Below are 15,043 nucleotides of genomic sequence, written 5' to 3' on the forward strand. Positions count from 1 at the left end.
TGAAAGAGTAAAAGTAAAAAGGGAAAATCTTGTCAGAATATCTAGAATATTCTAGTTAAACTAGACAAAGTTGCATTCTCTAAGAAGATACATTTATGGTTTTCCTACTTAATACAGTGTATAATTAATAATAACTCTTATTATAATATAACTAACTGTTATTAGTAGCTACATGCTTGATAATTAAGCAATATGACACGAGAGGGTGTGCTTTATCGTGATTATTGGCACGCCAGTGATGCGGTCAGGAACGAGGCTTTAGCCAAGTTCCGCAAGCATCATTGAAGTGTAATATATCGACTGTAATATTATGATTATACAACAGTTGCACAAGGGGATTCCACCGCGCCTCAATGAGGTCAGACTCATTTTATTGCTTTGCACCCCGTTGAATAAAAAAGGCTCAAACTGTCTGAGATGCTCCAGTGCGTTCCTTTGAGATGCCGTCTCATCGGCACAGCTGATTTCTGTGTTTTCATTAGTCCATCATGCTCGTTTAAGCACGAGTAAGATGGCTATTTCAACCAATCAGATTGCTTCCTCTAAACTAGTATACTATTAGTCTAAAAGACCATAGTGTGCATTTTACTAGCACCTTTCCAAAGCAAGGTTTCTAAGATGCTTTACGTGGTAAAAACAACCAACAACAGGATCGAACCATGGAAGTGTTAATACTAGAACATTAAGAAACAAATAACACAACAGTAAAATAAAAAGGTACTCATTACACACTAACCTTGAGGTGGGACATAGACTTTGGCGGGCTGTTCCGGTTCATACTCTTTACCGTTGAGAAGCTCCAACACCTAAAGGGAGACAACACAAACACAACGCTATAAGTGGTCCACAGAAAGCGTTATTTGAGCTGCCACCACTTGTCTGTCACGCATGGCCGAGTGCCCCTTCCAAGTGCTTCAAGCTGAAAATAGTTGACCTTTTTGGAGAGGAGCGCTGCTCAAGCGATCCTCCTGTCTGTGTCTGATAACCCGGTCATTTACGACCGGATGTCGAATCGTCACCACAACCGTCTGTTTACCGTTGTTCCAGCGAGGCTACTAATGCAGATGACACGATGTGGCCGTCAATAGACGCTGCGTGCGAGCGCTCATGACATGACAGTGGACATGATATTCCAAAGTGCTCCTCCTCTCATGAAACGCCTATCACACTTTTGATGTGCATTTCAGTTCATTGTTGCTGGTCATTATAGAGCGTCGCAGTCCCTCCCCCTTTCAGAACAACGAGTGGCCCAGAAAATGAATCTCAATGCATTTTCCTCATAGACTTTTCAGAAAGTATTTATTTAAAGACCTTTTAAGCGTCGTACGAAGCCAACTCGAGTCGTGACAAATCATGACAACACACACAATAGTTTGGACCAAACAAATAATTACAAAGAAGAAAAACAACTAAAAAAGTGTTTGGCCCGAAAAATTGTGTTTTATTGTCATGATTTGTCACGACAAGAGTTGGCTTCGTACGACGCTTAAAAGGTCTTTAAATAAAGACTTTCTGAAAAGTCTATGAGGAAAATGCATTGAGATTCATTTCCTGGGCCACTCGTTGTTCTGAAAGGGGGAGGGACTGCGACGCTCTATAGCCTATAGAAACAGTCATAATACAATCCATATTAAAAGGGATATTTCACTTTCTAAAACACGTTTGGTAATTTTATCATCTACTCAGGCTTATGTGAACACTCCAGACAGTTTTTAAGTTGCTTGATTCAGTATTTAGACATAATTATATAGAAAAGAAAATGGGATTTTTACTCAAGTCGTGACCCATGAAAATGTATCCACTGAGAAACAGTGGTCTAAAAAAACATGCTATCTAAAAAAAACATTCTTAATGTGTGGTCAAGAGAACACAAATCTATGAACAAAAAAACAGATAACAAGTGACAAGGCTACAGACAGTACAGTATATCTGCACAGTAACCTAGTATCAAGTAAACAAAGGTGACAAGAAGGGATCAAAGGATAGAACAGTGCTATGGGGTGCAGTCACTGCGGTGGAGTCTGAAGTCTACTCAAGCCACAGAGAGGAAGCGTTGGAGCCAAACGGGCATGCTTGGCCGATCGTAGATACTGCAGCTCGAGCCGAATTGGGCCGATCTACGTCATTATGGGTGCTTACGTGACGCACACACACGCATGTGAATGCAATTCTATGAGGTAGATAGGCCCAACATGGGAGGAGCACACGGTGCCACCACTTTTCCAAACCCGGAAGAGGAGGGGTGATAAAGGGAATAATGCACTGGGTGAGCAACTCAATGCAAGTGGATGGGAGGGGCATTTCGGTGCCGTCTCTATTATTTATAACTCTATGGGCTGTATTTTGCGTGTCTTAAGTACCAGGTCTTATTCCCTAACTTGAGTAAACTAAAGACCTGGAGGCGTGATCAATGCCATTTGGCTATTCTGAGTGGCCAAAGAGCATTGACCACGCCTCCAGGTCTTTAGTTTACTCAAGTTAGGGAATAAGACCTGGTACTTAAGACACGCAAAATACAGCCCTATGAGTCTACCACACAAACCACACATGCCCACCTGAGGTGTGACGGCCATGTTAAGAGGAGTGGTCCCCGGGATGTAGCCTTCATCCTCCTCTTCATCACTCTGACAGCAGTCCTCCTCCTTGAAGTATAGGGGCTCAAAGTTCTCCTTATGAGGATCTGCACCTGCACGCACGCACACACAAACACACAGGAGAGATTTCTTTAAACTGCACTAAGACGCGAAGGTTCTGTTTTGGGGCGATATCCAATACTTGATACTGTGAAAAATACTGCATATAATAGTATCAAATACAGTGATATTCAAGGCCCTAAGAGGTTGTAAATTGAACCTTTTCTTACCTGCCGCTACGAGGAGAGCTGTGAGTTTAACTGAGCCCCGCCCTGCAGCTATGTGGAGAGGGGTGGAGCCATTGAACGTACAGCAGTCCACATTGGCATTACCCTGTGGAGAGAGAACGCAAACCCACGTAGTTATATGGCCGACCCTTGCACTAGTCTCCCTTTCACTGGCTGCATGTTTGATTGATTGATTTTATTTGATCTTTATTTATACAAGTTTGAAAACGGTACGACAATACAGTAAATAAAAACTGTGCTAAAAGGATAACACAAAACACCCTGGGAGGTGTAATTTGCATTGTGGTCCATCTAACTATAAATTCACCAAGTCATCCACGTTAACTCGAGAACCGTTCGCCCCACCGACTTCAAATTCGACACACACGTTCCACCCCACACCACCACAGGGGGTGCAGTGCCCGGTGTCGAGTCGGTCGGACCCACGGTTGTCCAGAACCGCCCCAAAAAGGCCTCTGCCCGGACTCTGGACAAGTCCATATATGGAGCTGGCCTGTTCTGACATCTGCATAGACTCCATATTTGGGCATGCCTGACAAAGAACTCCATATATGGGCATAAAAGGGACACAGACATAATATCTGGGTGGGGCGTGCATTTCCAACTTGGGGGCATTGTTCCAAGTAGGCCAGTGCCCAACGGGCACCGCTGTAGATACAATATCAGCACCAACACAGTTGGTTTTTTTATTGTAATAAAATCGTTATTGGCTATCGCAAATCGTTGCAAGGCGAACCTTTCTGCACCGTAAACGGACAAGTCTCATTGAACTACATGGTAGAATGTCCGTTGTTCTCCACAAAGACACATTTCAGCGTGAACGTGTGATTTGACTGGGCTAAAATGAAACCGCCCCGGTGTTAATTTTAAGTGAGTGACATTTTCCAATTCTGAACATTAACAAAGGCCACTTTCATCAGTGGTTTTCAACCCTTTTCATATTAAGGCCAATTATTCATTCGGCATTTGAGCCACGGACCACCATTTGACGATATTTAGCCTCCAGTTAGCCTCCTATTTTGATTTTGTCCACAATTCCATGCTGTATTGATTATTGGCACCATATGAGAGAGAGCGTAAAAATGAAATCCATTTGGTTTTCTTTCACTCTCTCAAGTAAATCTAATAAGGGTCCATTTGGTTACCAACTCTACTTCATTTAGCGGGGGAACCAACGTTGGTGGGATTCATAACAACGCACCACTGATCATCTAAGGAGAAGAGTTACCTCCAGCAGCAGGCAGCCGGCCAGCGACACGTTGTCCATCTCGGTGGCCAGGTGGAGGGCCGTCCGTCCACAGCCCCGGCCCTGCGCCTCCACGTCAGCCCCGCCCTCCAGCAGCCCCCGGAGGGAACGCAGGCTGTTGGCCCGGACCGCCAGGTGCACCGCCATGTCACCTGGTGGTAACCCACGGCAACAGCATGGTTGAGTGACGGGGTTGGTTAGAGCAGCGGTTTCCCAAAGTCTTTCATGTCAAGGACCCCCCAAATTGACACTAATTAGCCAGCGGACCCCCATTTGAAGAGAAGATTTGTACGGCTCTAGCAGTGATTCTCAACCCGTTTAATTTCAAGGACCCCCAGTTTGATATGCATTAGGCTACGTACGGACCCCCATTTAATGGCATTTCTCTCTCTGGGACCCCAATTTACAGTATAGTGTAAAATCACTGTTAGTTTAACTCTGAGAGTCTAACGGGTTGATTTGGTTCCATTTGTACACTCAGAGTTACAGATCCATGGGTCCATTTGGTTCCTAGTTCCTAACTATCCATCATAGCTGGGGACCTCATGCAGATGTTTAACAAAAATGTAACTCTAGAGAGCGTACAATGAAAGCAAATGGAACCGTAAGGGTCCATTTGGTTAGCAACTCTCCACCTGGAACCCCTCAAGGACCACTGGTTGAAAACCACTGATTTTGATTAATGACACCATCGAAAATCATGAAAAGACATAAATGTTTTTGCATTTATTTAATTTTTTTTTGTTTTCTGAGATTGCACCAAAAAAACCTGAACTTTTAACATTCAGTAGAGTTGCTTTTAAAAATGATTGTCATGAAACCTTTAAGATCACAGGAGTGGTTTGGATACCCCGTCCAGGACATGATGTTAATAATTATATGGTGACTGCAGGATTCAAGGTGGCTAATCTTGGTTTATCGAAATATGAACCAATAAAGATAGCTGGTTAATGAATTAAGGATTATTATTGTTAAGGAAACACCATGTGACCATTGAGCCATGTTTTAAAAAAAGAAAACCTCTATCGTGTAATGCAAACTAATGTGTGTGTGTAAACTTAAGTAATGCCGCTGATTATTTGAGTAAACAATTAGGCACTGACGAAAGTCAGCATTGCTGCTCAGTGCTCATAGGTGGCGATTGTAAACAATACCCACGTAATATGGTGTACAGTCTAATGTCTAGTGTTCTACACAGTATGTCACGGTACAATGTTTTGCCTCGGGGGCGCCGCCCAATAGAATGTGGATAACAGGATCATGTTGGCCCATTTGGTCCGCCCTCAGCTCTCCTCGTCCGGCAGGGCGCCTTTGTTTTCATTCCCACTAACAACAATGTTTACACGTTCTGAATGCCCCCTGCTGACAGACTCAGTAGCGCTGCTCTATAGTAGCCTATGAACATTCTTGTGTTTATGCTTCCATGTTCTAGTAATGCAGTACCAAATGGGATGTACACATGTCAAGTGTAGTTACAGATGATGTTGATGAGTGCAGTAGGTGGCTGCTTTGGGAGAGGGGGTGTACTGTTGACCTATTATTTCTCACTAAGGTTATACACTAAACAACCTCTCATAAATGCTGTCTCACAGCTTGGATATAATATAGACTGGCAACCTCTCATAAATGTCCTGGCACTGTTCTGTTCTGTCTATGGCAGGGATATTCGTTTTTCAGACCAAGGACTCACGCCTTAGCTGAGAGAGACTAGAGAAAGTGCTCCTCGGTGCACAGATCAGGTAGATTATTGTGGCCTTCTGGTGGCGCTATAATAGGCCAGTGTGAAAAGGGTGGGATGTATTCCTCTGCCTAGTGGGAATGTGTGTTGTATGCATAAGTAATAGTAATAAGAATAAGAGTATTAAGAAACGTGTTTTGAAAACATATTTTTGCCATGCAGTCGCGAATCGACGTATTGTGTTGTGAGCTTGTTCAGTTTTTCTTGTTTAACGCTTCTTTCTACAAAATAATATAAAAGGACTGGCTTTAGACATACAAGGTTTCCGATCCGACAATAACAACGTGAATGTGAATTTTAACCCATTTTGACCCGAGATCAGATTCTAAAAATGTCTTCTACATCCGGACAGTTTTCTGAAAAAGCTATGCTTCTATGTCAGTCGTTCTTCGATAATAAAAAAAAGAAATAGCAGACCTACAAGCTCGTAGCGCGCCACTCGGTGGCGCGCTACGAGCTTGTAGATCTGCTATTTTTCAATAGCTAAAGCATAGCATGATGCTAACACCAAAAGGGGTTCCCGCCCCAAAATGCATTGTAATCAAAGTGCTACAACGTGTGCAATGTGCATCCTACCTGCGGCGTTGGGCTGGTCCAGCAGCTCCGCCACCTGCCTGTGCTGCAGCAGGAAGCCCACCATGGCCCCTCCCTCCTCCTGCTGGGCCGCCAGGTGGAGCGCGGTGTTGCCACGGCGGTCTGTCAGAGCGGCGTCCGCCCCGGCCAATAGCAGCGCCTCGGCCGCCTCCTTCTGCTGAGTGATCACCGCCAGGTGCAACGGAGTCTGGAGGAGTAACGAGGGGAGCGAGGAGGAGGCGAAAACGATTTAACAATGACCTCATTCCATTTCAGTGTTTTTCTTTCAGAATTCAGAGAATTCTGTTGATAATGTGTATATGAACCACGGTTAACTCTTTTTCCCCCCAGGTATGTATATATACAGTACGTACATTGGCGCTAGGTGGCGTCATATACATACGTAGACTCCGTCTATATAATGGTTGATGCCTACGGAAGGAAGCCTTTAACATTGGTCCGGTTCCCATAGCAACACCCCACTGTTCCCAACTATGGGATTGGAAATATATTCACAGTGCAGAGCGGTGGAAGGAAGGGTTTTTAAACCGTCATAACTCAGATTTCTAAAATGGCTGTCCTTGGTGGATTTTCTGCCATCCACATTTCGGATTTAATTTGTGCCTTTGTACGACGGCGACGCTGGCGCCATGTAAAACGCTTCTGACGAGAGGTAAGGAGTGTGTGAGTGTTCCAATGCTGCCGTAGTGTGTGTGTGACAAGAGATGCTGGCCCCTGGAGCTGGGCTTTATGCTAACAGCTAGCGGTAGAGATAGAGTTAACCCATTCTGACCTGAGATCAGATTCATAACGAGGTTTCCACTGGACACACACTGGTCTGATGAACCCATTCTGACCCGAGATCAGATTCTAAAAAATGTCAGTCGTTCTTCGATTTTTCAAAAATAGCAGACCTACAAGCTCGTAGCGCGCCACTCGGTGGCGCGCTATGAGCTTGTAGATCTGCTATTTTCAAATAGGTAAAGCATAACATGATGCTAACACCAGAATGGGTTCCCGTTCAGAATGGGTTAAGTGGTATGCAATGGCACTCACCTGGTAGAGGTGGTTCCTCATGTTGAGCACGTCCTCCCCCGGCAGAGCACTCAGAACCTGGGCTAGTCTCCTCACTGCCTCCCCTTGGCTGTGGATCACTCCCAGGTGGAGACCGCTGGGGGGACGGACACGTAAAGAAATAGCCAGACAGACATACAATACAATACAGAAAGACAAAGACGGACAAAACAAAAGGAGGAAATTGAGGGGAAACAAAAAACAAGTACCGGTAAGTGTCTGCACATACACAGCATAGAAAAGGCTGAATGTTAACATTGATGTAGAGGTCTTCACAAGTCCAATTTGACCATACCCAAATCGACCCGCAAAAAAATGTTTAATAATATAATTCTGTTATTGAATTCTAGCTCCGAGCCCGAAAAGCACAGAGATACAGTATGTCGGAACTGGAGCCGAATATACCCGGCTAGTATAATAAATATGAGGGTATTATTGGGGTACGATTACCCGAGCACCGAACCTACCCGGGAGTCACTTCTTGTGGATGGAACCGGGAACCGTCTCCGATCTCGGGCTTACCCGAAGACCTCTACATTGATGCGTCTCCCACTGTGACAGTGACTGTGTGAAGACCTCTACATTGATGCGTCTCCCACTGTGACAGTGACTGTGTGAAGACCTCTACATTGATGCGTCTCCCACTGTGACAGTGACTGTGTGAAGACCTCTACATTGATGCGTCTCCCACTGTGACAGTGACTGTGTGAAGACCTCTACATTGATGCGTCTCCCACTGTGACAGTGACTGTGTGAAGACCTCTACATTGATGCGTCTCCCACTGTGACAGTGACTGTGTGAAGACCTCTACATTGATGCGTCTCCCACTGTGACAGTGACTGTGTGAAGACCTCTACATTGATGCGTCTCCCACTGTGACAGTGACTGTGTGAAGACCTCTACATTGATGCGGCTCCCACTGTGACAGTGACTGTGTGAAGACCTCTACATTGATGCGTCTCCCACTGTGACAGTGACTGTGTGAAGACCTCTACATTGTGACAGTGACTGTGTGTGTGCTGTGTACTGACGTGTCCCCGTCCTCATCCTGAGCGGTCAGTAGGTGGCGCTGTGGAACCAGGAGGTAGGCTGGGTCTCCTGAGACCGCGTACTGGAACAGAGCTTCTGCATGTCTGCCCGCGGCCTCCACCAGACACCGCTCCAGATCACATACTGCAGGAGAGAAACGGGCACAATGTCAGCTGGTCTACACCCAGTTAACTCACACTATAGCACAAAGAAACGGGCACAAAACAAATGTTTAAAATGTTTAGTGAAAATAGCCAATCTGCAAGCTCACAACGTGGCGTGAAGTGACGCGTTGTGAGCTATTTTCCCTAAGTTGGGTCCTGGGAGAATGCATAGTTTCTCTTTTGGGTCACAGGCTAAAACATTTGGGAACCACCGCTCTAGCGCAAAGAAAGTTTGCAACATTTTGGTATATTCCAAACTCATCTTAAAATGGATTGGTATTTCAAGCCATACACGGTATGTTAATGCTTCATGAATCTGGCAGCTCAAGGTATAAGTAGACAAATAACCCTGTCAAAGTTTTGTATCCCGTGCCTTCGCAGAGTGTGTAGACGTGTCCATTTTAGCGGTGGTGTGACATTTTGCAGTCAGAAAGTATAGGCTCTACTGTGCAGCAACCCAAGTGAGCACCTAGAGCAGTGGTTCTCAACCAGTGGTCCTTGAGGGGGTTCCAGGTGGGCCAAATGAACCCTTATAGATCTTTAACTGTGTGTAATGGTGTAAAATAAAACCAAATGGACCCGTAAGAATTGTTATTTTGATCAACGATTGCCTGTTATCTCTCCTATGGTGCCACATGAATACAGCATGGAAATGGACATATTCAATTAGTTTGGGGTCTGCGAGGCTAAATCTCGTCAAATAATGGGCCTTGATATGAAAAGGGTTGAAAAGCACTGACCTAGAGAGATCATGGGGCTAAAACCACTGACCTAGAGAGATCATGGGGCTAAGTAGTACCCAATCTCAATGCTGAGGTGCACATACAGTATACCAAACCCAAAGAACTCATACTTCTATCCCACTCTCCATCCTTGACCTCTCGACCCAGGTCCACATTGGCCCCGTCCCCCTCTGGCCTCTCTTGGGACTGGGCTGGATCTCGCTGCGCGGCCCCTGAGGCCCAGTCGTCGTCTGGATCACTGTCGTCACCGCCATCCTGGGCTGCAGCGCTCTCTGTGGCTGCAACAAGCATCCTTATTAGTGTATGACGGACTTGCCACAATCAATGGCAGGCACTGAAAGTGTATTACGGAAAAAAACAAATAATAGTGGTCTGCGGTTTATGCTTCCAGAACTCGGTTACTGTTTCACCTCCATGATAATCAAAGTTGGTAAATTATTTCATAGAACATTTCTCCAAATCTGCTTCATAGGCTCATAGTATAATTGCCTAAGACATAATTTGAAGGTTTTCAGCAAACCTCTCATAGCATAGTAGAAATGTCAATTTGTTTTATTGATCGATTGAAAATGTTATTTCACAGTATGTAGAATGGGTACATTTCAAACGAAAGCACAAGTCAATACAAAAACTGTTACGTGGGACAATGGCAAGCATTTGTTTTAGTTTTGTAACCTGCGCAGTGATATTTAAAGTATGTGTATTGTGAAAATGGGTAGAGGTACAGATGGTGAGAAAGAAACCAGATAGCTTGAGGGTTGTTACTTATCAGACAGAGCTACACACATGCTCACGAGAGCGAGTGCATACATGGCCAGTGATCAATATCTGGCTAAACTAAAAATACTAAGCTAAACTCAGCTCAGCTTGCACGCACGCACGCACGCACAAAATTTGATGTCTCCCAGGACCCAAACTAAACTGGAAAAGTCCAGTCCCATTAGAAGCGACTAGGAGATGTGTGTTGGTCTCACCATGTTTGATGCTGCCCCCACTGCCCGCCAGCCCAGCTGAGTAGCCAGTAGGGTATCCTCCTCCATAGCTGTATCCACTGAAGCCGTGGAAGTAACCTACAACCAAAAAGATCATTGCATTTGTTTTAAATTCATGAATGTGTCCCGACCCAGTGTCTGGGGAACAGTGAGTGTTACTGTACCTCCTCCTCCAGAGCCGGGCCCTCCTCCTGTGGCTGGACCTCCTCCACCACCTCCTCTGTACAGCCCTGCACCACCTCCTCCTCCTCCTCCTCCATGGCCACTGAAGTCCTGGAAGTTGGGCAATGTCTTCTGCCTCTTCCTCTGTACCTCCTCTTTGTCTGCACGCGCACGCACGCACGCACACACGCACACACACACACACACACACACACACACACACACACACACACACACACACAAAATAATTTGTGCGCTGTGATATGTAAATATCCCTACACTACACATGCCAAAAGGTATGTAGTCAAATTCATGCACGCATGGACACATACAGTACATCCAAGGGCAGCACTTTGATGGTCAGAGACGCCATGCCGTACCTCCTGAAAACGTGAGTCATGTAAGGAGTTAGGGAGGTTGCCACTGAGGGGCAGTATTTCCCCTTTCGATGACATTTTGAGCTATACTCCTGATAATGCAAATTCAAAGGTTCGGTCACTGTTTTTTTCTCCTGGTCAACTCAGCAGGTGTTCTTTTCTCTGATCCCGAGGACCCAGAGTAGAGCCACTGTTTTCTTAGTGCTGCTCCGGCGAATGGTTTCATTTCTGACCGCCCCGGGGCCCGCTCCCGTTTGCAGCAACATTTTAGTACCGTCTAGTTCTGCCGACTCCCGCAATATTTCGGGAACAAAATACATGAAGTCAGAATGAGAGAGTGAGTGAGACGGAGGGAAAGAGAGACAGAGAGGCAGAGAAAGAGATGGCCATTGCAGCACCACGGACAGCAACACAGTGGGTTGGGCTTACTGATCAACAGTAGGTTATCAATAAACACTGAATATGCCGGTCGGTAAACAACATCTCAAAATTATGTTCTCCTCTGCATTTAGCCATAAGATTCATACGAGACGTGCCTTGCTTTTATTTTATTTTGATTTAACTTCATATCATGACCAATTGAGCCGACCGGGACATTTAAAACATTCGCATACATGTTTCTCCTTAGTGAGTTGGTCAATATTGCTAGGTTACAGTTGCATTCAGAGTGCCAACATTGGGAGATATTAGCACTATTTAGAATTCCTCTCAGGCAATCACAATTATATATAAAAAAGATGTCATAGTCAAGGATTTCACACATTACTAATGTGGGTATGACTATGTCACTCTTACCTATGATTTGAGGGTGGTAGGTGAAGGGTTTGGGATCGCTGGTCTCGTTGTCCGATTTCCTCTTCAGTTGAACAAAGACGGAGGTGGGCTTCTGGAGGTTCAGGTCTCTGTACTTGGGGGTCTTGAAGACAATGGCAAACTGATTAAAAAAGAAAGAAAAAACACGTTAGAGACGATCACTTGTCAGTTGTCACTGGAAAATAGAAATGCGTGGGCGGTAGAGTCTGCAGTAGAACCATTGTTTGGGCGGTAGTCTGCAGTAAAGCCATTGTTTTCCTGTGGTACGGCGCCTCTGGTATGTGCTCCTCTCTTGCGCAGTTGCGCTGTGCGTCACATTATTCTAGCAGTTTTTAGAAGCGCATAAATGTTAACATGTTTTCATGTTTACTTTAATCTTTAGGAGTGGAGCCACGCTGCGTCCTGTTTTGATGCCAGTAGATGTGGTAGGAAAGATGGGACAATGGCAAATGCCGACAAAAGTTTGATATTAGACTCAAGAATCAATGTCTGATTGAGTCCTGCTGCAGTATCAGTATAGGGACTTGACACCAACCTGCCTGTGGACATCTGTAGGGGAGAAGTCTCCTAAAGCCTCCCAGGCCAGTCCTCCAGAGTCATTCTCTTCATAGAACCGCACCTGGATGTCATCTGCACGCACGCACGCACGCACACACACGCACAAAACAACAATGATACCTCAAAGATTATCCAAAATATATTGGAATGCTGTTATCACGCTACCCGATAGATCATTATTATATTGACCGTGTAGTGATATTGATCACTCTTTTTAATTGGCATATCCTAGTATCCTATATCGGGATTGGGAATGGACATAGATTTCATTCAGACTGCATCAGCGTCAGATTAGATTTACTCTAAATGAGTCAACTGGAAGAAAAAATAATCTATAAGCCCATATGCAATAGATCGTTTAACAGACATATTAATATGTTATGACAAATGTTGAGCGCATAAACATTTTATTTGAGGTTTGTAATTTATTTTTCATGAGGAATAAGTATATCTATACGCATGATGTGTGACACTTCGAGCAGACATGAGATTCAGTGTACATGGCGCAAAAGAGTGTCTCAGCTGTGTGTGTGTGTCTGTGTCTACAGAAGAGAAAATACATTTCCTGTGGGTGGGGGTGGGTTAAACCCTGTTCTTTTGATAAACAAGGAACAAGGAACAAAAAATAGTTGCCAAATGAAAAGGTAAACCGCTATAGCTCACATTCTATGGTTCACTATAACAAACAAAGACTAATAGACAACAAGTCTCTTCCTCATCCAGACATAATAGATGGGAACTCCCATGCGGTTGGGCATGAGCCTGCGTTAAGTACTTCCTTCATTTAAAGGGCCACTTCGCCCCTTTTGCAACCAGATCATATTTTAATGACGTTTGGGAGACAAGAAACACTTTCCTGGGGTTTTTATGTGGGAAATATGTTTTTAGATATTTCAGTATTTGATTTGATGTCTTGGACACTGGGCTCACTTATTTCCTGGACTACATGTTGTCTCAGTAAGACAGCCCCAAGCATTATGGGAATTGTAGTCCAGGAAGGAAGTGAGCCCAGTGTCCACGGTGAGCATGGTTCCTTCAGCGGGTTGAGTACGTAGAGGGTGCACTGCGACTGGCCAGTCGCTGTGATTGACAGCCTACACCTAAACCTAACCCTAACCGTAACCTCAGTAAAACTATACCTAAACCTAACCCTAACCTCAGTAAAACTATACCTAAACCTAACCCTAACCTTAACCTCAGTAAAACTATACCTAAACCTAACCCTAACCTTAACCTCAGTAAAACTATACCTGAACCTAACCCTAACCTTAACCTCAGTAAAACTATACCTAAACCTAACCCTAACCTTAACCTCAGTAAAACTATACCTAAACCTAACCCTAACCTTAACCTCAGTAAAACTATACCTAAACCTAACCCTAACCTTAACCTCAGTAAAACTATACCTAAACCTAACCCTAACCCTAACCTTAACCTCAGTAAAACTATACCTAAACCTAACCCTAACCTTAACCTCAGTAAAACTATACCTAAACCTAACCTCAGTAAACTATACCTAAACCTAACACTAACCTTAACCTCAGTAAAACTATACCTAAACCTAATCCTAACCTTAACCTCAGTAAAACTATACCTAAACCTAACCTCAGTAAACTATACCTAAACCTAACCCTAACCCTAACCTTAACCTCAGTAAAACTATACCTAAACCTAACCTCAGTAAACTATACCTAAACCTAACCCTAACCTTAACCTCAGTAAAACTATACCTAAACCTAACCCTAACCTTAACCTCAGTAAAACTATACCTAAACCTAACCTCAGTAAACTAAACCTAAACCTACCCTCAGTAAAACTATACCTAAACCTAACCTCAGTAAAACTAAACGGCTGGGGGCGTTTCCAAGAACCCGGAAGAACGATGGAATCCGCTGAAGATCCCCTCCTCGCTTGTCCTAGACATCATGGAGCCCATGGACACTTTGACATAGTAAAATATCTAAAAACACATATTACCCACGTAAAAACCCCAGGAAAGTGTTTGTCTCCCAAACATCATTCAAATAAGAGCTGGTTGCAAAATGCGTGAAGTGGCCCTGTGTAAAGTGTAAAGCTTGGTGATGTCATGCTACACCTGTACCCAGCAGGGTTTTCAGAAGAAATGACAGGACGTCGTGTGTACATACCAGATGCTACATGAAAACTACTTTCATTATGCTTTAACAGTTGTCATCTTTCACAACTGTGACAGGAAGACCAAAACTATGGTTGAAAACGTGTGTCTTTGCAAGTGTCAAAGTATTGGAACAGCAAGCTGTTATACAGACCTTTTCCTTTTTATGTCAGATGGTCAACATTTAAACTCTTTGGTTTACCTGTGAGAATGTTTAAGCTACAAAACTTTAATGGGGGTGTTAAGAGGTGAATGCTCTTTTGTTGAGGTCACACCAGCACAAAACAGGATTTGTCCCTCGTTCGTATGACAGGAGCCTCCCTCTGTCATACGAAGGAGTATGCGAAATACAGTACATTTGCTTCCTCCTGTTGAGAATAGATCTCGCCTTACAGTCACCGTTACCAAAACATCACTCACAGATGCTCTGCCAGGCAGGAAATGATTAGATTTGATTTGAATTTTTACCTCCAAGGAAGGGTGTTTAAGTTTATTGTCTCTTCATGGAAGCTGTGTCATGTGCAAAATTACACTTTGGTAGAGGCTTTGGCTGTGTAG

At 44.3% G+C, this 15,043-nt stretch overlaps 1 protein-coding gene across 2 annotated transcripts in view; it reads right to left on the bottom strand.

The window, feature by feature from the left end:
- Positions 1–15,043, bottom strand: part of nfkb1 (nuclear factor of kappa light polypeptide gene enhancer in B-cells 1) — a 40,515-nt gene that overhangs the window by 6,215 nt on the left and 19,257 nt on the right. Inside the window, exons 10-21 of one of the 2 annotated variants that reach the window (XM_080774288.1) lie at positions 12,329–12,423; positions 11,776–11,914; positions 10,606–10,764; positions 10,424–10,519; positions 9,560–9,721; positions 8,545–8,686; positions 7,495–7,609; positions 6,442–6,646; positions 4,110–4,279; positions 2,864–2,966; positions 2,556–2,686; positions 737–806 (exon numbers count right to left, since the gene is read on the bottom strand). In XM_080774288.1, the coding sequence (XP_080630414.1) occupies positions 737–806; positions 2,556–2,686; positions 2,864–2,966; positions 4,110–4,279; positions 6,442–6,646; positions 7,495–7,609; positions 8,545–8,686; positions 9,560–9,721; positions 10,424–10,519; positions 10,606–10,764; positions 11,776–11,914; positions 12,329–12,423 (1,587 nt within the window). Of the gene's footprint in view, positions 1–736; positions 807–2,555; positions 2,687–2,863; positions 2,967–4,109; positions 4,280–6,441; positions 6,647–7,494; positions 7,610–8,544; positions 8,687–9,559; positions 9,728–10,423; positions 10,520–10,605; positions 10,765–11,775; positions 11,915–12,328; positions 12,424–15,043 lie in introns of both variants that reach the window. The other variant, XM_080774287.1, reaches the window with a different exon arrangement.

The sequence above is a fragment of the Protomyctophum bolini genome (genome assembly GCF_963924005.1).
Source record: "Protomyctophum bolini genome assembly, chromosome: 10".
NCBI lineage: Eukaryota > Metazoa > Chordata > Actinopteri > Myctophiformes > Myctophidae > Protomyctophum > Protomyctophum bolini.